Raw genomic sequence first — 27,185 nt, 5'->3', positions numbered from 1 at the left:
GAGGGACGACTAGGAGACCAAGCAAAACGCACGGAGGGAGAAACGAGCAAGTCATACCGGAAAAACTGAAAAGTGCCTCCAGTGGTTTAGAGGTTGGTGTGAGCAGGGACTTAAGGGTTGACACCATGAGACCTAACTGAGGAGGACGAACTTCATTCAAAAACCACACAGAGTCTTGGCAGGTTTCTGAGGTGGGAAGTTACACGAAGCAAATAGTGTCTTAATCAGATTAATCTGGAGGTGAGTATTGAACAGACCGGAGAAGTCTCTCTGTTACTAACTCTCTCCTCACTTTCAGAGAAAAATAAAGGCACGGAAAAAGGAACACACTCAGAAAAAGTATTCCTCTTGCCCTTTCTTTAAAAAAACAAAAAACGTATAAAAAGGAAACAACAGGGGCCAGCCTGGTGGCGCAGTGGTTAAGTTCACATGTTCCACTTCAGCGGCCTGGGGTTTGCCGGTTTGGATCCCGGGTGTGCTGGTTCAGATCCTGGGTGGGGACCTACGCACCGCTTGTCAAGCCAGGCTGTGGCAGGTGTCCCACATATAAAGTAGAGGAAGATGGATACAGATGTTAGCTCAGGGCTAGTCTTCCTCAGGAAAAAGAAGAGGATTGGCAGCAGATGTTAGCTCAGGGCCAGTCTTCCTCAGGAAAAAGAAGAGGATTGGCAGCAGATGTTAGCTCAGGGCTAATCTTCCTCAACAACAACAAAAAAGGAAACAATAAAACAAGGCCAAAATAATAAGCAAAAAAATATGTTTTCCTAAAATATTAGCTAATGATCAAACCCTGTGCATATATCCTGAAATCAAGAAGATTTCTCTTTGAAAATTAACACAGATGCATGACTTTCCTTGGAAGAAAAGAAAAGCTACAAGATAAAGAGTGAGTAATGGGAAGAGTAATAAGGGAACTTCAAGGCTCACTCCTTTCTGCTCCCTGAAGAATTGTGCCACAACCACTTAGACTGGGGCTCAGTGAACTAGTTTTGCTGGCGTTGCATCACACATCACATCACGACAGCCACGCAACCGCAGCATCCAGGAGGGCAGGGTACGCAGCGCAGACGCGTGGGCTCCACTCTGCCTCTTCACCAGAGCGGCTGTTTCTCCCTGTCTTGCACTAGCTTCCTCTTAGCATGTCACCTTTTTCAAACATTTGAAACCCCTGGCTCATTCTCCACCATCTCCTGGAAATTTCCTAAAACGGCTATGATCAGATCCTCGTAAGAGCTAAATGTGCTATTACTGAGGCCATCAAAAACTTCCCATTCAGCACTAGTTCTCCCCTATTTTTATTTGTTTTTTTTCTTGTCATCTTGAATCCATCTAAGAATAAGCAGGGATATGAGTAAACACTGTACATAAACACACGAAATGTTTGTGCCTCCCAGGAAATTATGTTTTTGTTTAAAAATCACTAATGAGGAGGACTATAACCTAATATCTTTTTTCAGCAACGTCCATTCCAAAACATACTAGTGGGGCTTATTTATAATTTAAGGAATACATCTGAATTTATTTAAAATAAACTAGGTGGGTTTTTTTGCTTTTTTGTTTCTATTGTTTTGTTTTTAGCATTCAGTATTAATATGGAACTATAGAAACTTTCAAATATATCCAACCTAAACCGCTAAAACAAGATTTAAAAATAGTTCTTAATCATATTTCCAAACTATATAGGTATTTTTTTTCATATAAATCCATCATAAATTAGATATATAGAAGTCTTTACCCTAAGGGAATCTTTAGATTGTTCAAGTTAGCAAAAGTGTTTTCTACTGTTATTTTAGATGGTAAAAAATAACCCTGGGCTTTTCACTGGTATGTTCAATACTGATATATTTTGAAGATTTTATCCAAACCTAGTTTTATTACATATATGATTTTCTATAGGTTTGTTCCATTTAATGTGGGATTTCATCATCTCTCTGAACCAACACTTATGGTGAAGGCCACAGACTCATCTGCAAAACAAATATTGATTAAAAAAATTACAAGAAAAATAAGGTTCAATAGCCAGATAAAGTGTAAAGAGAACTTCTCAGAAACTCACTACAGAACATTTTTCTTTCTTACACAGGGAGTAGAAAACATAGAATACAGTCACTATCCAAGAAGAACGCCCTATCAGGATTAAAATACGAAAAGTTCAGAGCCGCAATTCAAAATGAAATAAGTCTTCTAAAAAAATAAGTCTCTTGTCAGAAATCACTACGGCCCAATCAATAGCTGGCACCAAATTAAAACATAAAAATAAAAATTTATAAGAGATTTAGTGAAATGAGAAAGCTGATATTTCAAGATATTAACAAATATTTGTTAACTTTTAGGTGAGATAATGGCATTGTGGTAATAGTTTCTTAAAGGAACCCCATCTTACAGACTATGTATGTACTGGAGTATTTACACATAAAATGATAACGACATGGGAAAGTTGCCTCGAAATAAGCCAGGAAAGAGGGGAACATAGAGGTGGAGAGCCTTGGGATATAGATTTAATAAGATTGGCCATGTATTGATAATTATTGAAGCTGAGTGACAGGAATCTTAAGTTTTATTACAATATTCTTTCTATGTTTGTATATATTTGAAATTTTTCATTATAAAACATTTTAAGACAAAGATATCTTAAGAAAAGTAAAAAGTCAACCTACAAATTGGGAGAATATCTGTGCAACACACGTAACGAAGAAAGGATTGTTATCTATATTATATGAAGAAGCCCTACAAATCAATACAAAAAGAAAAAACAACACATTAGAATAGTGGGCAAAAGTCAGGAAGAGGCATTTCACAGAAGTAACATATGTGGCCAATGAACACATGAAGACACACTTAATCAAGAAAATGGAAACTGAAACAAAGAGATGTCATTTAGCAAAAACTAAAATCTGCCAATTCCAAGCCTTACAGAATGTGGATCAAAAGGATCTACGCATCAGTACAATTTGGAAAAATAACCTGATATTATCTTCTAAAGCTGAACTTTCACATACCACACACCTCAGCAATTCCATACCTCAGTTTAGAACCAAGAGAAACACTTGTACACATGGACCAGGACACATATAAGAATATTCCAAGCAGTGTTGTTTCTTAGAGCAAAAACTTGGGAAAAACCAAAATGCCATAACAACACACAGAATGTGTTCACTGTTATATTGTTCACTGTTAGTATAAAAGTGAACTACAGCTACATGTGACATGAATGAGTCTTTAAAATAAATGAGTCTTTAAAATAGATTACTAGGTGAAAAAATAAATTAGATAACAGTACATATAGCATGGCACTTTTTATAACTAGTAAAAATAATTAAAATTAAACAATATTCTGTTTATGCCTATATATGTGAAAAAATTGTTTTAAGAAGAAAAGAAGTAATAACACAAACTCAGAATAGGGTTCCCCTTAGCGAGGCAGAAGTCAGTGGGATGTGACAAGAGAGATCAATGTAAGGTATGGTCAATGTTCAAGTTCCTGGGTTAGATAGTGGGTTAATGGTTGTGTACTATTTCTAAGCACGAATGAGGGAAGAAAGAGTATATGCAAAAAAATCAATTAGAAGCAACAGCTCAGGGAAAAGCTGATGTTGGTGGTCCTTGATGGTAGCAGTGGGGATAAGAGAAGCATGTAGATTTGAGAGATAGTCAAGAGATAGAAATGAAAGAACGTGGCAACTGACCGGATTTGGGGGCAGAGGGAGAAGAAGGTATTAAGGTGATTCTCAGGTTTGAGATTTAAGGAACTGGATGGAGAGTGGGGCCATCTAACAAGAAAGGTAACAAGTTTATGACGCAGGGCAAGGCGTTTAATGGTGAAGACCGTGGTCGTCTTCCTCATATCCAGTCCAACAATCCCCAACTATGAAGCAAGACGTGGTGAGGGTGATAATCAAACTACCCTCTGCTCCAGAGGCACAAATCGTGATTTGTTTCAGCTAGAAAGTGCTAACACCCACATAGACACGGCCCAAATGCACATTTCTGGAGGAAGGCTCAGGTACTTTTGTTTGGTGTTAAAAGAAGCTGGCTCTCCCCCATCTAGACTTGAAAGAGGAAGCATTTAGCAGATGCTAGCAGGCATTTTTTGAAGTCAGCATAGGGATGAAGCTGATAGAAGAGGAGAGCAAAGCCAAGACCACTACAAAGAAATGAACCAGAGCCCTGATGCAACAAAGATCAAGGGCGGCCTGCCTCCGGGCTCCTCTGTTACATGAGTCCATATGCCTGTTACTGTACAAGCCCACAAGTGCAGGCTTCCTACTGCTTCCAAGTGAAGACACTGAACTAGCACAGAGGCTGCAATAGAAAGCGGATTTGTAAACCACAAGCCCTAAGTTATGAAATCGGCTCAACTGAAGAAGAGTAAGGAAGATTTTCTGTCCTTCATGCTGGGAATTTCGATATCCTCGTTAGAGGGGAAAAAAAAGAAAAAGTTAGTTAAAGCATCACTTGTACCTTCAGACCAGACCACATAACTACCAACAAGGCAGAACTGAGGACCTGATAAGGGGAAAAATGGGGCTGTCAGAATGTTTGAGCTATTCCTCATAGCTTTTGCTAAGACCCTATACACAGATATTTTAATTCTGTTCTTTGTACTTTTCAATTAAAAATTGGCAAATATGAAATATTTAAAATCTTTAGTATTAAAAATAATTAATTCCTAAGAAAATACACACTTAAGGAAGAAAGTCTTAGATACTATGTTCCTGACTATTGCTTCAGGGTCTTATAATCTATTATAATAATCTGACACCATCTGGTCAAAAATTTGACTTTGAATTTGGAGATGACGGAACTTAAGAATAATTAAATAATTGCTGCATTCAAGCTTTAACTTTAAGAAATTATGAAATACAAAAGCTCTGAAAAGATTCAAATAAGTAAGTAGATATTTTAAACATCAAAGGAAGTCTCCAGCATAAGTAATAAAGTGGCCAACCAATAAAAAGACTACTATTTGAAATATTTAACAACAAAATGCCCTGAGTTTCAAAAATAAAATCCTGATAACCATATCCTTTCTTTTTTCCAGTACGTGAAAGTCAATTTCAAATTTCTGGGGAGCTAAATAAGCTCTTTTCGTATAAAGATTTCAAGGTTAGTAAAGATGGGATGATTTATTCTTATGTCCATGGTCAAAGTTTTAAATAAGATATGACTCAAGAATTACTAAACTCACCACCGATATACTACACTCCTCACTCTCCTTCACTCACTCACTCTTGTTCTTCCTGGTTCTCTTCAGTGAGCCCTTCCACTGACCTGTCTTCACCAGATTCCTGTCCATTTCTCCTCTGTCTCTTTCTGCCCGTGTCCAGCTTTCTCTGAACATGTCCCAGGACACTCCGTACCTTCTTCTCTTCCGTCTGATCTTCCCACCCTCCCTTCTGCCATCTCTTCACTCTTCCTTCTCCTCCCTTCTTTAGCCACGGTATTTAACTTATTTGATATAATTACAGAATCAAAGTTTATGATCTTTACCATCTTTAAACAGTAAGATTATTTTTATTTCTGACTTAAAAAAATACTGTTTCTTGAAGTAACTTATGTTGTGCAACCCTGAACTGATTTACTCAGTGAGTCAGTGTCATGATAAGGTGCTGCTCACTCACCACAGACTAATGGTTTTTACTAAGGTTTTTGGATCAAAACAGTGATTCCTTGGACAGTATAAAATTAGCCTTATGGATTCATTAACCTAAACTGCTAAAAAATGGCATTAGAATTGTGAGACTTATGTCTCATGTACACCCTTGTTTTAAAATTCAAATTGCTTGAAATAATTTCCTATTAAATGGATAGAATATCTAATTTGTAACATCTTATTAAAATGTTGTGAATTTAATGAGTGCCTATGTTGTGGCTTGGCTTTGACACTCGTATAGTTTCACTATTAACTCACAGAATCCTCAATATTATAAAGTACAATTAATAGCATTCTAGAGATGTATGAACTCAAAGTACGTCTACAGAGAGATAAAATGAAGCAGAGAATTAACCCATCCAAATCAGACGGTTGATAATATAGCAGGGATCAGAAATCTGAATGCTTGGTTCCTGGAATATATCCATTATCCTCTGTGCTTCTAATATTCATCATTTCGTTTTTGTTTTTATAATACCAATTTAATTCTCCATGAATACAAATACAGCAACTCATTTCGATTTTAATTTGGAGTATATTTAAATAGTATTCTTCCATTGTTGTAAGGTCTACCAGACAATGTTCTGCACTGAAAAAAATTAAAATAGGTTCCTAAACATAAATAAAGAGAAAACAAGATACTATAGTCCAGGGGCATTTGGTGTTATAAAGAAAGGTTAGGTTTAAAAATCAAATAGAAAGCTTCATAATAAAGCTCACAACTTAGCTATCTTTCTCTGCATAGAGACCAGCTATATTAAGGTGCCTAAAATGTTACCCAACAATATGTCTCAAGTGTTGTGATTCTGCACAATATTACAGAGCTTACCATGTGACATGCCTAGGACAGCAAGGCACTCTGGCACTTCACCAGTCTTTAGAAGAGACTTACACTGAATAATTTCCCTTTGAACTGTGATCCTACGTTGACAACCCTTAGCAAGGCAGTGTGGAAGAAGGATGATTTAGGTAAAACGTTCTTAAAATGAAGTAAGCATGTAAGGTACTAGCCTGTCGTATGCAGCAATCATAAAGTTGAGGAGGAGACTGATGGACTGCTCCACGCTGATCTGGTGAGTAGAAGGCAGGCGCTTGTTCAGCTGGTAGTAGATGGATGAGATGACAGTTTCGAGGCGGGACACACTAATCTCAGTGGTATGGTCCAGCGTATTAAGGCCATTGTCTCGGAAGGCTTCGATCATGTTCCAGATATCAACAAGATGGACTAAGACACAAAGAAAATAAACTGTCAGCAATTTAAAAGTTTTAATTAATCAGAAAGATATAAGAACTTTACATTTATTTCTATCTAACAGAACAGTGGAGGGTGTCAAAATATGTCACCCCAAAATATGACACTTTGGCATGAGGATTATTTTGAGTTAAAAGACACTTAAAAACAGCAGGTGCCAAGAAGGGCACTGTGAACTCCTCATTTCTCGAAAGCAGGAAATAAAACTCCCACGTGAAAGATGCTCTCCCTATTCCAGGGGGAAAGAAACATTCTTATCACCAGAGACAGTGAATTGAGGTCAAGAGACATCTGTACCGACTCTGTTAAAATAACTCTTATCTTCCTTTAGTCACCCATATATTTTGGTTACTTTTCCACAGTTGCTACTCTTTGTTCCCTAGTATATAAGCACTCAGGTCTAGTCATTTCCTTGGGTTTTCATTTTCCTATGGGTGCTCCCAGGTACATGTAAAAACCTGTACGCTTTTCCCCTGTTGATCTGTCCTATGTCAATTTAATTCTTGGGCCCAACCAGAGACCCTAAGAGGGTAGAAGTAAAGTTTTGCTCTCCCTACAATAGCCTCAAAAATACCTAACGCAAAATTTAACAGAAACTCAAAGAGACAAATTCACAAACTTAGTAGGAGATATTAACACACCTCTCTTAGTAAGTGAGAGAGCAAACATACAAAGAAGTAAGTACAGAATAGATGATTAAACTTTACAACACACAAAATAGGCATAATGGGCACTATATGAAGTACTGCCCCCAATGACTAGCATGCTTTATTTTCAAGAATACAAAGAACATGTATAAAAATTGACTTTATTCTGAGTCACAAAGCTAATATCAACAAATTTCCAAGAATTAAAATCATATAAACCATGCTCTCTAATCAAAATGAAATTAAGTTAGAAATCATCAGCAGAAAGACAATTTTTAAAATAAGTCATCTTTAGAAATGAAGAAACAAACTAGGGAACTTCCTTAATCTGATTAAGGGTATCTACAAAAAACTGCAGCAAACATATAACTTAATAGTAAAATGTGGAAAGCCTTTCCTTTGATATTAGAAATGAGATAAGAAATGCCCACTATCATCATTTCCATTGTACTTCAGGTCCTAACCAATATAAATATGCAGTAATTACTGCTATAAGTATTGGAAATGAAGAAATATAACTGTCATTATTCAGAAATGACAAAATTATACACAGATAATCATAAAAATTCTACAGATAAACGACTAAAATTGATATTTCAGTCTAGAATGATTCCTAGATATAAGTCAAGATATAAAGGTCACTTTATTTTTTTTTCTTTTGAGGAAGATTAGCCCTGAGCTAACATCTGCTGCCAATCCTCCTCTTTTTGCTGAGGAAGACTGGCCCTGAGCTAACATCTGTGCCCATCTTCCTCTACTTTATATGTGGGATGCCTGACACAGCATGGTTTGACAAGTGGTGTCATGTCTGCACCTGGGATTCAAACCGGTGAACCCTGGGCCACTGAAGCGGAATGTGCGAACTTAACTGCTGCACCACCGGGCCGGCCCCAGTCACTGTATTTCTATATATCAGTAACAGACAATGAAATTTAAAAATACTATTTATAACAGTATCATAAATCATCAACGACTTCGGGAGAAATCCAATGAAGGATATGCAACATCTCTACAAAAAAACCCTATAACTGGCAGAAATTAAAGTCCTAAATAAATGGAGGGACATACTATGTTCACAGGAGGAAATCTCAACGTCAGAAATATGTCAAGTCTACTCAACTTCGTCTACAGATTCAGCGCAATCCCAACAAAATCCCACAGGACTATACTTTAAAAGGATGAATTTTACTATACGTAAATTATACTTGAAAAAAGACAGGAAAGAAAAAATCCCAGCCGAGTTCTTGTTTTATTTTGTTTGTTTTTAGTAGAAACTGACAAGTTGATTCGAAAATTTGCATAAAAATAAATGGAAAGAGGCCGAGAATGTCCTAGACAATCTTAAGAAGAAAAACGGAACAAAGTAGGAAGACTTCCTCTACCTGATAACAAGACTTACTATAAAGCTCTAATAGTGTTATCAGTACAAGAACAGACAGACAGATCAATGGAACACGAGTGCCCAAGAGCAGATCTTCTCATGTGTGGACCCTGCTAAGAACATTCTTGTATGTTTCCCTCAATGAATACGAGGAAAAGATTTTTTAGCAGTGAAGAAAAAGAATGGTCTTTTCAATAAACAGTGCAGGGACAGGTGAACATATCTATGGAAAAAACTGAAATTTGACTCCTACTTATACTGTACACCCCAAAAAAAACACTTTCAGTTGGATTGAAGAATCATAGGTGACAAAATAAAACTTCTAGAACAACGCATCTTTTACTTTACATTACTAATGCCGCTAGCCTGGTTCAGACTCTCAACACTCCACACATAGACTACAGTTCTCAAAAATAATTACCGTAAGAATTACAAAAACAGTAGCTGTTGGGGCCGGCCTGGTGGCCTAGGAGTTAAGTTCAGCACACTCCGCTTCAGTGGCCTGGGTTCAGTTCCCAGGCACAGACCTAAAACACACACCAGCCATGCTGTTGCAGCGATCCACATACGAAACAGAGGAAGACTGGCCACAGATGTTAGCTCAGGGCAAATCTTCCTCAGCAAAAAAGAAAAAAAAATACAGTAGTTGCCCTAGGACAGTGGTTTTCAAACTTTTTGACCAGAACCCACAGAAATATATTTAAATCAACACACACACACACACCCAGATACATAAAAAACAAAAGTTTAAAAAAATGATTTTTAGCCTTACCACATAAGGTTTTGATTTTTTTTCTCTATTACAAACTAAAAGATATTTATTTCTTTTATATTATCAAGAGCTCTACCCAGCTATTACAGAAATGAGTAGAAATGACTTACGGTTGCATCGTTTTTGTACAAATCGTAATTTGCAAGCTGTTCTGTAAGTTGACAGTCGTATGACGTCAAAATTCTGAGCACCTGAAAAAAGGGCAAATAAAAAGTCCAAGGTGATTTACCATTTAATGTCTAAATGCTGGGAAGTGACTCTACTCCACTGTGTCGGCACAGTCTATACATAACATGTCAACTAGGCCTTCTGATAAAATACAAAGTGGGGAAAAAGGATTAGGCACACTTTTTGCATGTCCACTCCACGCTAAGCACTATGCCAATAATTTTGCCTATGTTATCCTGTCTGCTAGGCTAAGAAAACTCTGAGAGGAGGAACACTCACGATATGAGTGAATGAACTATCCATCTTAGGAAGGGAGGCAAGGTGGTATAGTAGGAAAGACCTTAGCCTACAGTCAGGAGAGCTCAGTTCCAGCCCCAGCCTGACCACCAACCACAGACCATGACTGCGGCCATGACACATACCTCCTCTTGGCCTCAAAGTCTGCATCTGTAAAATGAGGGAACTGGACAAGCTGATCTCTAAGGGCCCCTTCCAGGTCTATGGCAGCCTGTATTTTTCCAAAAATGGCCACAATGGTATTTCCAGACCAGTATTTTATGTGCTTCCTAGGATACTGTCCCTCCTCATCAAGAACTAAAGATTATTTCCCTCTATGTGCATCTGAGCAGGACCTTGTGACTGCCTCAACGAATAGAATGTGCAGAAGTGACACTGCACGATTTCTGAAGATAGGTGATAAAAGGTGGTACAGTGGGCCCTGCTCGCACTCTCTCGGGATGTTGCCCTGGGAACCCAGATGCCATGTTGCGAGGAAGCCCAAACTAGCTGATGTGGAGAGGCCACAAAGAGAGGATCATATGCAGGGGAACTGAGTCCATCAGCCAAAAGACAGCGTCAATTGCCAAACACGTAAGTGAGCAAGTCTTCAAATGATTCCAGCCCTGAGCCTTCAAGTCTTCCAGCTGAGACTTCAAACATCATGAAGCAAAGTCAAGACATCGGCACTGGATGTTATCCTAATTATAGACCCCCAAAATGCATAAACACAATAAATGAGCATTTGGGGCTAAGTGATATACAGCCATAGTAACTAGGACAAATCCTAAAGTAACCTGATTCTATAAATCAAACTTTGTTCTCATTTCAAAATTTGTTATAAACAAAGTCTGGATTCTAAGGGCACTTCAGAGCCCTTTGGCCCCCAACGTAAGCCTTTTATTTCAGCTATGCTGCCTTCACAACACCCGGCAGCAACTTTTGACTCAACAAAGGGAAAGTGAACTGGCACAAGTTACCTTCTACCAATATTTACAGGTATCTCTCATTTCCGCTCGCTTCACAGTATAGAAAAAAAGGGAAGGATTTTTTTCAGGTTTTTGGTGAAAGTAATATTTATTGACCAAAAAGTAAAGCAAGGGTTTCTTACTCTCACTTCAATCAACCTTTACCTTGATGCCATGACTGAAATTATTTCCTCCATCACCTGGTTCTCACAAAATTTCTATTCTTCTAGATATACTATACAGTCCTATTTTCTTTTGTTAATATAACAGCTTTACTGAAATATAATTCACATACCATGCAATTCACCCATTTAAAGTGTACAATTTAATGGTCCTTACAGAGTCGTGCAACCACTACCACAATCAATTTTAGAACATTTTCTTTATCCCCAAAAGAAATCTCTTGCCCTTAGCAGTGATTTTGCCCATTTTTCAATTGAGCTGGCTCTTTATTATTAGGTTCTAAGAGCTGTTTATATATTGTAGATACAAGTCCCTTATAAACAATTTGCAAATATTTTCCCCCATTCAGTGAGTAGTCATTTCACTTTCTTGGTTGTATCCACTGAAACACAAAAGTTTTTAATTTTGATGAAATTCAATTTATCTATTTGTTCTTTTGTCCCTTGTGCTTTTGGTGTCATAGCCAAGATGGCTTTGCCTAATCCAAGGTCATGAAGATTTACACCTATGTTTTCTTTTAAGAGTTTTATAGTTTTAGCTCTTACATTTAGATCTACAATCCACTTAGAGTTAATTTATTACATGATATGAGGTAGGGGTTCAAATTCATTCTTTTGCATGTGGATATCCATTTGTCCCAGCACCATTTGTTCAAAAGACTCCTCTTTCCTCTTTAAATGATCTTGGCACCACTGTGAAAAAAATCAAGGGACCATAGATGTATGGGTTTAATTCTGGACTTTCAATTCTATCCCACTGATTATATGTCTATCTTTATGTCAGTACTACACAATCTGGATTATTCTAGCTTTGTAGCAAATTCCAAATTCTCAAATTACGAAGTGTGAGTCTTCCAACTTTGTTCTTCTCTTTTAAGATTGTTTGGACTATTCTGGGGCCCCTGAATTTCTATATGAATTTTTAGGATCAGCCTATTCATTTATGCAAAGAAGCCAGTTTTTATGAGAATTGTATTGAGTTTGTGAATCACCTTAGGAATACTGCCATCTTACAGTTAAATCACCTGATCTTTTGACACAGGACGTCTTCCCGCCTGTTTAAGTCTTCCCTAATTTCCTTCAACAATGTTTTGTAGTTTTCAGAGTGAAGGTTTACAATTCTTTTTTAAATTTATTCAGTCCTATTTGCTTTTACTCATTTAGTTTAATATATTATATCAACCCAAATATTTTTAATTGAAACTATTAAGTATTAATTATTCAAAAACCAGGGGCCAGCCCCATGGCCGAGTGGTTAAGTTCACGTGTTCCGCTCCCCGCAGCCCAGGGTTTCGCTGGTTCGGATCCTGGGCGCAGACATGGCACCGCTCGTCAGGCCATGTTGAGGCAGCATCCCACGTGCCACAACTAGAAGGACCTACAACTAAAAAAAAAACACACAACTATGTGCTGGGGGGATTTGGGGAGAAAAAAGCAGGGGGAAAAAAGGAAGACTGGCAACAGTTGTTAGCGCAGGTGCCAATCTTAAAAAAAAAACAACAATGGTTTTAAGAAAGAAGTGTGACAAACGTTAAAGGGCATTTAAAAAATAACCAGTCATTAAATCACTGTAGATAAATAATTTTAATGCCTAAACCTTTATCTTTATAAAATATTTTTCTGAGAAAACTAATGTGAATAGCTGGGAAAGTTCCATCCCCAAATGACCAAACAGAAAGATTACTGATCAGATTGATCAGATTGCAGGACATTTATTAGGGCACATCTGCTAGTGGAGAAGTAACTACAGGAAAAAGTCAGTGCACCTGGTATAACGCACTCTCTTCAGACTCTCTCTCCAGTGCAATTAGAGTCAGATTTGGGGGCTGCAAAACAAAATAGAGCAGATATCACACAAGTTCAAAGCCATCTAGTTTAGGAAAATGGGAAACTCCATATGCTTCAGCCCAGTTTGCCAGAAATCTCTACACTGAAGTTTCAGGTGCTAGTCAAGAATCAAGTATCACTCTGCCTTCCTTTGCCATTGTTCTTTGTGAAAATACATCCCTCTAAACCCAGTGGGAAAAAAGGTAGAGACAGCAGTGGGATAGCACAGGATTCAGAAATTCTAGGGAGCCCTGCCACAATATCATTTAAAAAATCTAACAGCACTCCAAATCTCAAAATAATTTCTAAAAGTGAAGACAAAATCAATAACCTTAGAACATTATTAAAATCTTATTGTCCCAACATTCAACTAATCAGGTTCTCAAACTTCCCATATGTTTACCTTCTTCTGAAGCAGTCACCTTTTCTGGTTTCTCTAAGTAAAATCCTTATACACTGCCTCTAAGAATAGCCTTCACTTTTAAAATACTTCCCTTATGTAAGTGTCACGTCAACTTCCTCATCAGAAAACATGGTAGTATGACACATTAAAAAAAGAACAGAAAGCCCCCAGTGAAGAAATTGAAATGATTATATTATCCCATCGGGGATTCTGAACGAGAAATGATTACTCTTCACTTCATCATCATTCATTTCAAGAATAGTTCATTATAAGAAATACAGTAAAATGTCATTTTAATACTAATGTCAGGCAATATGTTTCAAGCTTATCAAGAAATGGTACGAAGGGTCCTAACTAAATTCCCAGGCAGAAATCTGGGCCCCGTTAGAGAGCCCAGTGAAGCTCCTGAACAAAGAGGAGAAAATATGAGGACACTGGGTACCCAAGATATACAGGAGAAAGATGGGGTACAGCTAAGAAAGGATTAACCCTTCTTTCTACATTATGGCTTGCCTCATTCATGAGGATGAGATGTGAATATTCTACGGTATAACCAAATCCCAAGGAAAACAGAGTCAAATGCAAGGGTTTCATTGTATCTGCCTATATCAGAAGCTTGTATCAAAGTATCCAGGAGAGGAACCTGGAATCTTCATTCTAGAGAGTCTTATAATCAAGGTAGGTTTGGGAAACAGAGGACTACCCAACTCAACTAAAAGGTCTGGTTCATGCACCTCTCAAACTTTTCTCTCACATCCAACTCCAGTTAGTGTGACTTCATATAATTACCCAAACATGCCAAGCCCTGGGCCTTCAGAAGCGCTACTTACTGCTCTAGCCCTTCCTTCATCACATCGGGGCTGATTCAGCCTAGACACCACTTCCTCCCATAACCCTTCCTGGACTCCCCATGCTTCCCACGTCACGGCTCCTACTGCCCCATCATTCCTTGTTTCCATTTCCAGGAAACCAAGTTTCACGAAGGCAGAGCCTATTTTATCCTTGTGTTGTTCACTCTCATACGCCCCAAACTGGGACACAACAAAACTAGTACATGAAATATTTACTGAACAAATAAATCACTGAAAATTAGGAAGTCCTGTGTTGCTGCTATAAAAAACTCTGATCTGCTTTCTCCCGAAAATATACCGAGGAAAGTCAAAGCTTAGACAACTATACAATTTTGGACACTAGCAAGGAAAGGCTGATAGAGCGAGACGATAAAAGCAGTGGGGGCAAACTCCTTCTCCTGTGTAAACATGTTGATGCTTTTAGCCTTCTTCAAGTAGGACAGAGAATTCCACACTGCGTTCTACAAAGCCATAGGACTTGGTCTGGCAGCTCAGCAGGCCCATGGGAGGTGTAAGGAAGTAAATGTATTTTGTTGCAAAAGGAATCTAACCGAGGAGATGAGGAGGAGAGAAGAGAAAGGGGAGAAGAGATTAGAAATCTAATAAATGTAAATATAATATTTCTGAATTGTCCAAAACTTTTACAAGGTTTTTTTGTATTTGTTTTTGTTTTTTGGTAAGGAAGACTGGCCTTGAGCTAACCTCTGTTGCCAATCTTCCTCTTTTTGCTTGAGGAAGACTGTCGCTGAACTAACATCTGTGTCAATCTTCCTCTATTTTATGTGGGATGCCACCACAGCATGGCTTGACAAGCAGTGCTAGGTCTGTGCCAGGGACCCTGTGAACCTCGGGCTGCAGAAGCAAAGCATGTGAACTTAACCACTATGCCACTGGGCTGGCCCCTTACAAGCATTTTTAATAAGAAAAAAAAAAAGAAAAACACTTTCCAAAAGAATATTAGTCTGAATAAGTAATGAATATAAACATAACTGACTTCCTTATTTTTTCTTGGCAGTACAGTTAGAAATCCTGGGGATCAGAGATGAAGCCAGGGGTCCCAGCAGAGAGGAAGGTACAAATAAAGCCAAGACCACTGAAGGATGACTCTCCCAGGGGCTGAACTAGGAATAAAAGAAGAAAAAAACCCACAAAGGGAAAAGATAGGGACACGTGCCTGGCTCCACCAAGATTTAGATTTAAATTTTAAAAAATAACGGCGAGCAAAGAAAGTGATAACCAAATAGGTTGGATAAAACAAAAATTGACTATGCAAAATAATAACAAAGTCTAATCTATGGAGTTAAAAAAGACAACACTAACCATAGCATATATTTCATAAAGGAGGTACTCTAAAGCATTCTAATATCCTTGTATTACTATCAACAAAGTTATAAATATTGATAAGCTTTGGACTTCAATTAATTGATGTTAAAATTTCTAGGACAGCCAGAAAAAGAAAATACAACTCACAGCCAAATAAAGGGAAAAAGTGGAATGGAAGGAAGGAAGCTCAATTCGTCTAAGATAAGGCAAGAAAGGGGGCGGGGGAGGGATAGAGAAAAGAAAAATCGAAGCACAAAATAAGACAAACAAAAAAATGAAATATATCAGTATTCATAAAAAAGATTAAAGAGAATAAAGTCTTCAGTGAAAAAGCAAAGACTGTCAGTCACATTGGTTGTCTTTTTTTTTAAATAACCTACCTTACGCTGTTTACAGGAGATACACATAAAACATAAGGATACAGAAAGTTTTTTAAAAGAATGCAAAGATAAATACTTTACTAGGCATGCAACCAAAGAAAGCTGGCAGAGCTATATTAACATATAACAAAAGAGACTTCAAGGCAAAAAAGCATTACTCGAAACAGGACATACCTACCAGAAAAAGTACTACATAATGACAAAACATTCAATTTCCTAGGTAGATATAACATTTTAATGTATATGCATCTAAAAACAAAACCTCCCAAACACTGACAGAGGGGGCTGGCCCGTGGCCGAGTGGTTCAGTTCGTGCGCTCCGCTTTGGTGGCCCAGGGTCTCGGCCGTTCGGATCCTGGGTGCGGACATGGCACCACTCGGCAGGCCACAGAGCACAGCCAGAGGCACTCACAACTAGAATATACAACTACCAACTGGGGGTCTTTGGGGAGAAGGAGAAGGAAAAGAAACAAGATTGGCAACAGATGTTAGCTCAGGTGCCAATCTTTAAAAAAAATTTAAAAAACACTGACAGAACTAAAGGGAAAAAATTTAAAATCTATGATCAAAGCAGAGATTTTTAACATCTTTCAGTAATGAAGCAGTCAAATCAATACGGACAAAAAAAATTTGAATAAAACATGTAACAAGCTTGATCTAAATAATGCAGAAATCATACACATTATTTTCAAGCACTCATAGACTATTTAGAAAAATACATAACAAAAAATGTCAACAAATTCAAAGATTCTAGAATCCCTCATTCCCTGACCTATAGCCCAATTAAGCTAAATATTTTTTAGACAGTCATCTATTTATTTAGTATGTAAATTTTGAATCCAGTGATCTTTCTCCACTCTTTTATTAGACTAAATGGTTAGTTTATAGATTTCTACATAGGTAGGTAACTATATCATTTTTTCAAAAAGACTATTTTTCTAGAGCAGTTTAGCTTCACAGCAAAATTGAGGAAAGTACAGAATATTCTTAGTCCTTTCTGTTTTTAGACAATATCTTTAATTTCCTATTATGAACAGTGATGAAAACAGTTTATTTTTTCTTTGCTTAATATTTTATTTTCTGGACTCTAAGCACTATGAGAATGAGGATCACATCTGTTTATCTTGGTAGCCCCAGTAACTTGATAAATATTTATGAAGAGTGGAATAAATCATATAGAAATAATTTGGTAGTTTACGATTCTTACATGATAGAAAATTACTAAGAAAAATGAAAGATTATAAGTTAGAACAGTAGTTCTCAACTCTGGTGCTAAAATAAAAAGTTCTCTGGATGACTCTTCAAAATACTTGACGCCAGGCCTCCACGCTCATGGATTCCGATTTTACTCTTTCTTTTTCAAAATGTTGTCAGTATTATTGGTTTCTTCAAGGAAGTTTTGGCTTTATCGGTCCTCTCCATGTATCTTTGTTCCCCACTTTATTGTTGTGCACTCTTATGTTTATTATGTTCTTCTTTCTACTTTAGGCAATTCTGTTGTTCTTTTTCCCACTTCTTATATTGGATTACTTAGGCCATTTATTTTCAGACCTTTTTTTCTTTCTTGTGTAAACATTTAAGAGTAAACTTGCCTGTGATTTTCCATTTTTGCATTCCATGTATTCTGATATATACTATTTTCATTATCAACTCTCCATATTTTCTAGTTTCTGTTATGAACTATTTCGAAGTATCCTTTTAAATTTACACCTAGAAGATAGAGTCAAGTAATGAGGCTGGCAAAAGGTGATTTCAGCATCCACAGAAGGTAATTATGCTGGAGATTTGGGTGGGATGATGTTGGAAATAAGAGAATGAGGCTTCCAGCAGCAGATACCACTGCCACCAAGGCAATTCTTCCTATGAAGAAATAGGATAGACTCAAGAAGCCACACTCACCAAACATCTCCCAGACTGTCCAGATCCTTGAGTTTGTTACAGAGAATGGTAATTTACATGAGGTTTATGCGTCAGAATGATAACATTCACTAAGCAGCAAACCTAATTCTTTGAAAAATACCCAATTTCTACCTCAAATATCTACCCTAGGCACGTTCTCTCACTTGCCGGTGTGAGTGCATTCCAGGCATTTCTTATATTGTTCATTTATTTGGTTTCCTATTTTGTCTGCTTCCTCGTACTAAAAGGTAAGCAACATGAGAGAAGTCAGGGGCTGTGTTTTCTTCCTCCCTAAAATCCTAGCATCTAGAATAGTGCCTGGAACATACAGATTCTCAATAAATGCGTTAAAAGTTAAATGGAACAGACGACCCCTACACTGAGTCTTGAAGGGTAGGCAGGAGCCACAAATCAGATGAAGGTGGAGCAACCACGTGAGCAAAGGCAGAGGGACATGGAAACCTCATCTGCCGGAAAGCCAGCTCTGTATTGCTGGGAAATGACACGCAAGACGTGTGAGGGAAATAGGGAACTTGGGAACCAAGGAAAAAGAGGCCAGAAGGGCCTTGTTGGGCATGCTTAGAAGCTTGGGCTTTCTCAGGAAAGTGATGAGGACAATTGAAGGGATTTAAGAAGGAAGTAACATAGATCTATATAGTTCAATCTGGCAGCTTCATAAGTCACAGATTTGAGAGGGTCAAGACCAGAAGAAGGGATCAGAAACTGATTGCTTTAGTTCAGAAAAGTAACAACGATAAAAATATTCATAATAAAGACAGCTCGCCATAGTAAATACCTTCCATCTGTGTCAAGCACGGCATCAAGTGCTTTACTCACATTATCTCATTTAATTCATGATAATTTTATGCAGTAGGTACTGTTCCCATTTTATTGATGAGGAAACTGCCGCACAGAGAGATTAACTTGCCTAAGGTTATACAGCCAGTAAGTGAGGGAGCCAAGACCCAAACCCAGGCAGCCTGACTGCAGAGCCTGGATTCAGAGCCAGTAAGGTAGGAGGACAGATTCGAGACTCACTTATGACGTAAAACTCAGCTGCCCTGAGTGATTTCTTTGGAGGTGGAAGATGAGGCTGAGGGAGCAACTTCAAGGTGTTTGGCTTGGATGATCAGCAATTAGACACCCAGAAGTACAAGAGTCCTTAAAGATCACCCAACCCGACCACCTACCCAATGCCAACAAGTTCTTCTCTGCCACCTCTAACAGTGACCTAGGCCATGCTTGACAGGACGACAAAGATCTGAGGGGAGTCACACTCTGCCTCCCATTACTAAGACTCTAAAGATTTAAAATATCTTGACGGTTGAAGGGTCTTCTGAGAATTCATCCAATGATTGTCACTCTGTGATACGTGGAAATCTAGAATTCTGCAAGTACCTCAGGGGCTATCTCAGGCTGGGCTCCCACCTCCCCTCTCTGTCTTCAACTAAGCAGTACCAATTTTGTGACACTCACATGTTGAGGGTCCTTGTAAAATCTCATTTGGAAAAAAAAAGTAAAATGCTTTTAAAATGCTTCACAATCACAGGTACAAACCAATAACCTTATTTCGTGGCAAAGGGATTTGTGGTGCACCAAGTGTGAGTGTGTTGGTCAAGGTCACATAGACAAGTAATTGCAGAGCAAAACAATCCTTCATATACTGGAAACAGCCTCTCTCCTCTAGGCCATCTTTTTCTTTGTTCGAGTTTTATATAAATACATAATTTTTTAACAGAAGATTTAAAATTGTATAGTAAAGTAACATACCAAAGCACACATTCACACTTTTAATTTTTCCTATAGCCCTAAGGGTTGTCCGAACACTTAGCTCTCCCTCCCTTAGAAAGTGTATCTAGTGTAAGGTAATGTATATAACATATTATTATTTATCACCACTTGCAAGCTCATGGTAACAAAAGAGTTACAGCAAAAGGTCTAAATTGATTAGCATGCCTTAAACTCAGAGAAAATCTAGGTGACGTCCTGCCTTAATTATTTATGACTTTGCTTAAGAAAGCAATTCAAGTCAATTCAATTAAAATATACACTGGCTTGGGGTCCTCCACCCCCATGATTCTTTAACTCCCCTTCTTTCTAAAGCTTGCAACGTAAAACTTCTAACTGATTAAACCTGTGACTTGATCAGGAGAAAAAAAGGCCTTCCCACACATGCAAACAAGGACCTCAGAAGCACTCAAGACTCACGCATTTCTATGAACAGCTGCCTCTTCTCTGCCATGGTCTTCCGCTTGTTCCCACTTTCCTCAATCATCCTGGAGACAAAGACAGATACAATTAACCACTGTACAATCTGACAATTCAACCAAGTGCTCATCACTATATCATGAAGAGGTACAGGAAACCAAGCTGTACACGCACATAGTAAGAGAATATCAGTCAAAATAAAGTGGAAGCCTGGTAAAAGATAAACCATTGTCCCTTTATTTGATAGCTTCCATAATATTAGAAAGTCAATACTTCAGTGAGTTCATACACTTGCTTCCTGTGCTGAAAATACGAGGCTATGTCTTATTTCTAACTCCGATTATTTTCTCTGCAGAGTCCTGGACTAGCTGAGACACATTTCCCACATCCCTACTGCTTCACACAGATAAACATGTCACTAAATATAATTTAGACAATAATTATTATGAAATGTTATAATAAAGAGCATAAGAATAGTTAGCTTATACTAAAAGATATAAATAAAATCTTCTACTTTTATATTAAACAATATTAAACAAAAAGATATTCATCCCCAAACTTCAAGAACTCCTAAATGTAACTTTTTTATCACATGGTAATAGTAGTTTACATGGATAAACTTGGGCTGGGCCAGTCCCTTTGTTAAAGCCCTTGCAAGCATTATCTTATGTAATCCTCCCAACAGCCCTAGGTGCTGGTATTAGTATTATTATACTCATTTTAGACGTGAAGAGACAGGTGCCTTGAAAGGAGCACTAGCTTGCTCAAAGGTACACAACTCCGAAGAGGTGGAGTGGAATCCCAAACCTTTCATTAAATTTCTTACAAAATTGTTGCTTTGAGATGCCTATTTTTAAATCTCTATGCCTAAAAGGCTAGAATACAAATAGCTCATTGCGTGGACTCTATTGATGCAAAATTTGTGACAATTTCAGCTGAACTCTGTCTTACTCTATGAAGAAAAAAATATTTACACAATTAGCATAAGCCAAATAATTTCCCTAAGCAGATTAAACTGTTGTAAATCATGGAGTGATTTACATAATGTATCTCAAATATGTCAGAATCAGAAATTAAATGACTACACAATTTACATATCCATTAAAGCAAGGTGCCTGGGGAAAGTTTAGTTATAAATATATCCCAAAGAAAATTTAAAATGTGAATATATTCCTTAACATTTTGCAATTAATATTTTGATAATTAAAACTGGCCCCTTCCTAGATCATCGAAATGTTACCAAATAGGCTTACACACACATGATGGTTACTTAACAATTTGTCCCCAAGAAGAAAGAATTTTAAACAGAAAGAAAATAAGCCAAACAAAAAGCAACAAGAAACAACAAAAATCTAATGAAATCAAGGTCCTAGAGAAAAAACAAGAGTTGGTACCAGTAGCCTGTAATTACAAAGAAAAAAAGATACTCAAAAGTTGACTCCCTCGTCCCAAAACTGGTCTCTCACTAGGTAATAAAAATTGTAAATGTTAAGCTCAGACTAAAACAGGGAATATCATAACATCACTTATTATATCCTTTTTCTATACTTGCTATTTCCGTACACCACTTTTTCACAAAGTAGGGTCTAAGAATTCCTGGAGATTCCTAAGTTCTTCATGACAATTATCAAAATTTTGTTTTTACTTCCAGATTAATCTTGACAAACACTAATATAAACTAATATAAAGAACTAATATCTGGATCACCTGGAGGACCACCAAACTAGACGTAGTGCCACGCCATTTCAGGGCCCACATCTGCACACGTGATTTACTGTGGCACTGACAGCAAGAGATCACCTTAAACAGGGGACGGCAAACTAGAGAAATTATACTACCCCGGGCCAGATCTGCCCTGCCACCTGTTTTTGCTAATGAAGTTTTACTGGAACACAGCCATACCCATTCATTTATGAATTGTCTATGGATGCTTTCATGCTACAATGACAGAGTTGAGTAGTTGCAACAGAGAGCATCTGGCGTGCAAAGTCTAAAATATTTACCACGCGGTTCTTTAAGAAAAAGTATGCCAACTCAACCTAAAGCAATAGTAATTAATATTGCAATTAGGTTAGCATGTCCCCACTGTCAAAATGACAAAGATCATCCCACATGGGTTTGAGTTCCAGTTGCATTACTGGAAGTCTATCCTTGGGCAAGTGCTTTAATCATTCTAAGATTCACTCCTTATTGCTGAAATGGCATGACTACATATGCTCCACAACCCTTCATTTGACAAATATTCATTGAGCAGCTCTTATGTGGCAGGCACATCTAGATGCACTGGAAATAGTGCAGTGAATAAAAGAGACACAGTCCCCACCTTCATGTAGCTTACATTCCTGTGAGAGGATTCAATGCAGTAACCCATTTAGACAGCGCCTGGCCGAAGGTCAGCAGAGCATTAACGTTAGCTATTCTTATTCCTACCATTATTATTGTTATTTATTACTACTACTACACATGCAGTTTATAAATCTAGTAGGGAGAATCTCATTTGCACTTAATGATACTATGATGGATGTTATTTAATTTAATGTATTTTCTTTTAAGAAAGTCCTGAGACTTGTTGAAACTAACAAAGCACAAAGCACTTTAGAAATTTAATGATCTAAACTGACAAAATAATGGTATCTTTAAATCACGCAGACAATTATTACAAACCTGAGCCAAACAACTCATAAAAACATACACCAGAACAATCTGAGATATCACGAAACGGTCATCACACTGATAAGCCAATAATGCACAAAGAAACTTTCTAAGAAATCTGTCTTATAAATTGGGTTTTAATTTTGTGTTATTGTTGTTAAAACTACCTAGTTAAAAAAAAAAAAAAACTTATAGTGGAGTTGTACTACACTTGCATTTAACTAATATAAACTCAACTACACGAAAGAGAGAGAATTATTTTAAATAGATGGGCAATTCCACACCAGGATCACCTGTCTGTCCCAGGAGCGTGCGAGGAAGAAAGCGAATATGCAGCTCCCTGCTCAGTCTTGGTTCCCTCTGGCCTCTGACAGAGTAAGCACCCCTTTTTCTTCTCTTTTTTCAAAATATAGGCCCTAAATACAAGCCAACTCTTCACCTGGTGTTTAACTAAAGAGAAAGTAACAGCTCCAACATGAAGAAAAAACTGGCCATGCTAGACTTACTGAAAGAACTCTATGTTGGTCTCCACCATGGTATCGCTCCTGAGGAAATTAAAAAGGAATTTTTATCTACATTAGATTTCCCCTGTACTCACTGATTTCAGAAACTAACTCCCAAGATTTGACTCCAGTGTATGAAAGATAATTGAGATATGCACAACCACAAAGATTTGATACTAACACTTCAGAAACAATGTTTCCAATGTTTCAGTTGCTTTAGGAAATTTTATTCATGTATCCATTTTCTTAAAAGTTTGTAAAATTGTTCACAGATACGAAGATTCTAAAAATTCAGAGCTATAGGGTAAGGCTAACTATAATCAGTTCTTTTTTAAAAAATTATGAAATCTAAACATGCTAATCAGCTTATGATGTGTCAATAAAATTAAAAGAAACTGTATCAATATTGCAGTAACAATTATTTAACTGTCATATCTGTATAGGAATAAAGATTAGAAGTAAACCTGAAAATGAAAACATATTTGTAAGGTGTGGTTGTTTTCCTCAAGCTTTAATTTGTCACTATGTTGCTTGACAATTTTTAGAAAGTTGAATACATGTGAAGTTTGTACTTAAAAGAGTTTTACAATGTTTAAATATCTTTCCTTGGAGGAAATGGGAAAACAGACACTGTCATAAACGATTAGTGAATTTATACTGACAAATATTTTGGAGGGCAATTTGGCATTATTTACCAAAATGTTAAATGCATACTGCCTTTGGCCCAGTAAATATGTTTATTTGTTTAAAAAGTAAAAGAAAGGGGAAGAGAGGAGAGAGAAGGGGAAAAGAAGGAAGGGGAGGAGGAAGGAAAAGAGGAGAAATCCAATGTGAAACTGCTAAATAATTTATGGTAGAGACATACAAAGAAATAGCATAGTTCACAGGTACTGAAGAGAATGAGGCAGGTACACTTAACTTAGGAAAAGATACTCAAGACATGAAAGTCAAAAGGCAAGTAACAAAATAGTATTGTAACACAGCAGATACAGTTCATGCCCTGCCCAGATACCCTTACCTGGCCCAGCCTCACAGATCCCCCAGCTGCCGTGAGAGCTGGCTGCTACCTTCTCGCAGATGTAGTCTTCTCTGGAAAATGGCCTTCAGCGGATTGAATTCCCCCTACTGAGAAATGCGGGGAAGTAACTCACCCCGACAGGGGCTGACAGGCAGCTGCAGCTGATGACTGACTGATACAAGGTATAAAACCCCAGCCCCAGGAAGTTCTAGATCCTGGTAAGATGGAGTGAGCACATACCAACCTCACTCTCCCATCGAATACAACTATAAACCTGCACAGAATGGATGCTGGACATACTTGAGGTCTGTGAAAAGTAAATAACAGCAGGTGGATTGGGAAAGAATAGAGAATTCAAAGCACCACTGCACAGGTGGAGTCTACATTTTTTCCCCTCGTATCTCCTGGCTTGAATTCAAACACAGCATGAACCCCTGAACCTGGCACTGTGGGACACACACAGAAATCCAGGAGAAACTCTTTACTTCTGGCTCGAAGAAAAGAAAGAAGACTAAAGCCCAGAGAGAGTGGGAGAAATTTCCCAGGTCCTTTTCTTCATTTTCTCCCACTCCAGCCAAGAAGCCATCCTGTGGTAGAGGCAGTGGCAGTGGCAGCAAAAGCAGCCGGCCTGGGAAACTACAGGAGTCAAAAAACGTGAAGAAAATGAACCCTCTTCTCTGTTGAGTTAGCTGCAGCTCCAAAAGGAGCCCCACTGCTACTTTTTTTCTCTCTCTATTCTTATGTCATTGTGGCAAAACTGCAGAAGCAGACAGTTTCTGGCCAGAGGACAGAAAAGGGGAGCTCAGAGTCGTCAGAAAGTACCAGAGCAATGGCTGAGCAGGAGAAACGTGGGAAAGCGACCCCATAGAGCTGTTTCTGAAATACTAGGCTCTTCTCCAACCTGCACATTCAGGGATCTGACCTCATTTAGCACACCAATGACTTTGATAAGTGAGCTTACAGAAGGACCTCCACCTCGGGCCCAGACTGATCATAGGTGGCACACACCTGAACAGCACTGAAAAGGATTTGATAATTGAACTGATGTTAGAACCACAGCCCTTAGAAGGTGGACAGAAACCTATGGACTAAATCTAACCAGGTCAGTGCCTGCTAAAACAAAAATACCAACATTCTCCATTAGATTTAAAGAAGACTCAAAGTCTTATAATGTTCAAAATGTCCAGGAAAAAATACAAAATCATTTCGCAAACCAAAAGCCAAGAAAATCTTAACTCACAAGGGAAAAAGACAATCAACAGATGTCACTGACGAGATGACACAGATGTTGGAGTAATCTAACAGAGACTTTAAAGCAGCTATTATAAAAACACTCAAATCTGTAATCACAAACACTCTTGAAACAAAAGCTAAAATATTAAATGTCAGCAGAGAAGCAAAAGATATAAAGAAGCATCAAATGGAAATGTTAGAACTGAAATATAAAATAACTGAGGGGGAACAACCACTGGATGGACTCAACAGCAGAACGGAGATGACAAGGGAAAGAGTCAGTACACTTCAAGACAGGTCAAACAGAAATTATCCAATCCGAACAACAGAAAAAAGATTTTTAAAAAAGGAATAATGCCCAAGGGACGTGGCAGACAAAAACAAAAGGTCTAACATCCATCACGTCATTGGAATCCAGGAGGAGGAAAGAAGTGTGTGGTGATGCAGTGCTAAAACAATACATGAAGACATAATGGCTAAAAACTTGCCAAGTTTGGTGAAAGACATACCTACAAATTCAAGAAACTGAGCAAACCCCAAACAAGTTAAAGCCAAAGAAATCCACCACAACAGACACATCATAATCAAACTGCTGAATACTAAAGAAAGAAAAACTCTTAAAAGAAGCTAGAATAAAAGAATTTACCCATAGGATAGGGATCAGCAAATTTTTTCTTAAAGGGCTAAACAGTAAATATTTTAGGTTTGCAAGCCATACGGTCTCCATCACAACCACTCAGCATTGCCATCGTAGCATGAAAGCAGCCATAGACAAGATGTAGACAAACAGGTGTGGCCTTGTTGAAGTTTTACCTAGAAAATAAAGAGGCAGTCAGCCCACAGGCCATAGTTTGCCAGCTCCTATTATAGGGGAATAATGATATGAGTTACTATGGATTTCTCATCAGAAACTATGGAGGTCAGAAGATGGTGGAACAACATTTTTGAATGCTGAAAGAAAAGACTGTGAAACTAGAATTCTAATTGAGAGAATAAATCCTTCAGAAATTAAACTAAGAGAATCTGTAACCAGCAGACATGCCCTAAAAAAAACTGCTAAATGAAGTTGTTCAGGAAGAAGGGAAATGATTCCAGAAGGAAACGTGAAACATTACAAATGAAGGAGCAGCATTAGAAAAGATGTTAGAAGAAATAACACCAATTTCACACAATCTCTACCAGAAAATACAAAAGAACACCTTTCAACTCATTTTAAAAGGTCAGTAATTTCTGATACCAAAATAGACAAAGACCGTGCAAAAGCAAATAAACAATACCCCTCATGAACATACACAAAAATCCTCAACAAAATATAATAAATTTAATCCAGCAATATATAAAAACTCCAGAAGCAACTAGGGTTTATCCCAGGAATGCAAGGCCAATTCAATATCTGAAAATTAATCAATATAACCCAACATATTGACAATCTAAAGAAAAAAACACATGCTCATATCAGATGCAGAATGAGCATTTGACAAAATACAATGTCCATTCATGAAATTCTCAGCAAACTAGAAATAAAAACTTTCTCCAGCTGATAAAGGGCATCTACAAAAAAGCCTACAGCTAACATCACACTGAATGGT

At 37.7% G+C, this 27,185-nt stretch overlaps 1 protein-coding gene across 50 annotated transcripts in view; it reads right to left on the bottom strand.

Annotated features, from left to right (window-relative positions):
- The window catches only part of DTNB (dystrobrevin beta), a 239,286-nt gene that overhangs the window by 194,376 nt on the left and 17,725 nt on the right, over positions 1–27,185 (bottom strand). For 31 of the 50 annotated variants that reach the window (XM_070573165.1, XM_070573114.1, XM_070573129.1 and 28 more), the window contains 3 exons: positions 20,191–20,258; positions 9,816–9,896; positions 6,665–6,878 (listed from right to left, as the gene is read on the bottom strand). Coding sequence is in view for 48 of the 50 variants with exons in the window: in XM_070573114.1 (XP_070429215.1) it covers positions 6,665–6,878; positions 9,816–9,896; positions 20,191–20,258 (363 nt within the window). In the remaining 2 variants the exon portion in view is untranslated. Of the gene's footprint in view, positions 1–6,664; positions 6,879–9,815; positions 9,897–13,065; positions 13,126–20,190; positions 20,259–24,363; positions 24,471–27,185 lie in introns of those variants that run through there. The other 19 variants (XM_070573146.1, XM_070573151.1, XM_070573157.1 and 16 more) reach the window with 4 other exon arrangements.

The sequence above is a fragment of the Equus przewalskii genome, chromosome 14, assembly GCF_037783145.1.
Source record: "Equus przewalskii isolate Varuska chromosome 14, EquPr2, whole genome shotgun sequence".
Lineage (NCBI taxonomy): Eukaryota > Metazoa > Chordata > Mammalia > Perissodactyla > Equidae > Equus > Equus przewalskii.
The sequence above is the reverse complement of the archived record's forward strand: the minus strand, read 5'-3'. Positions and strand labels throughout refer to the sequence as shown.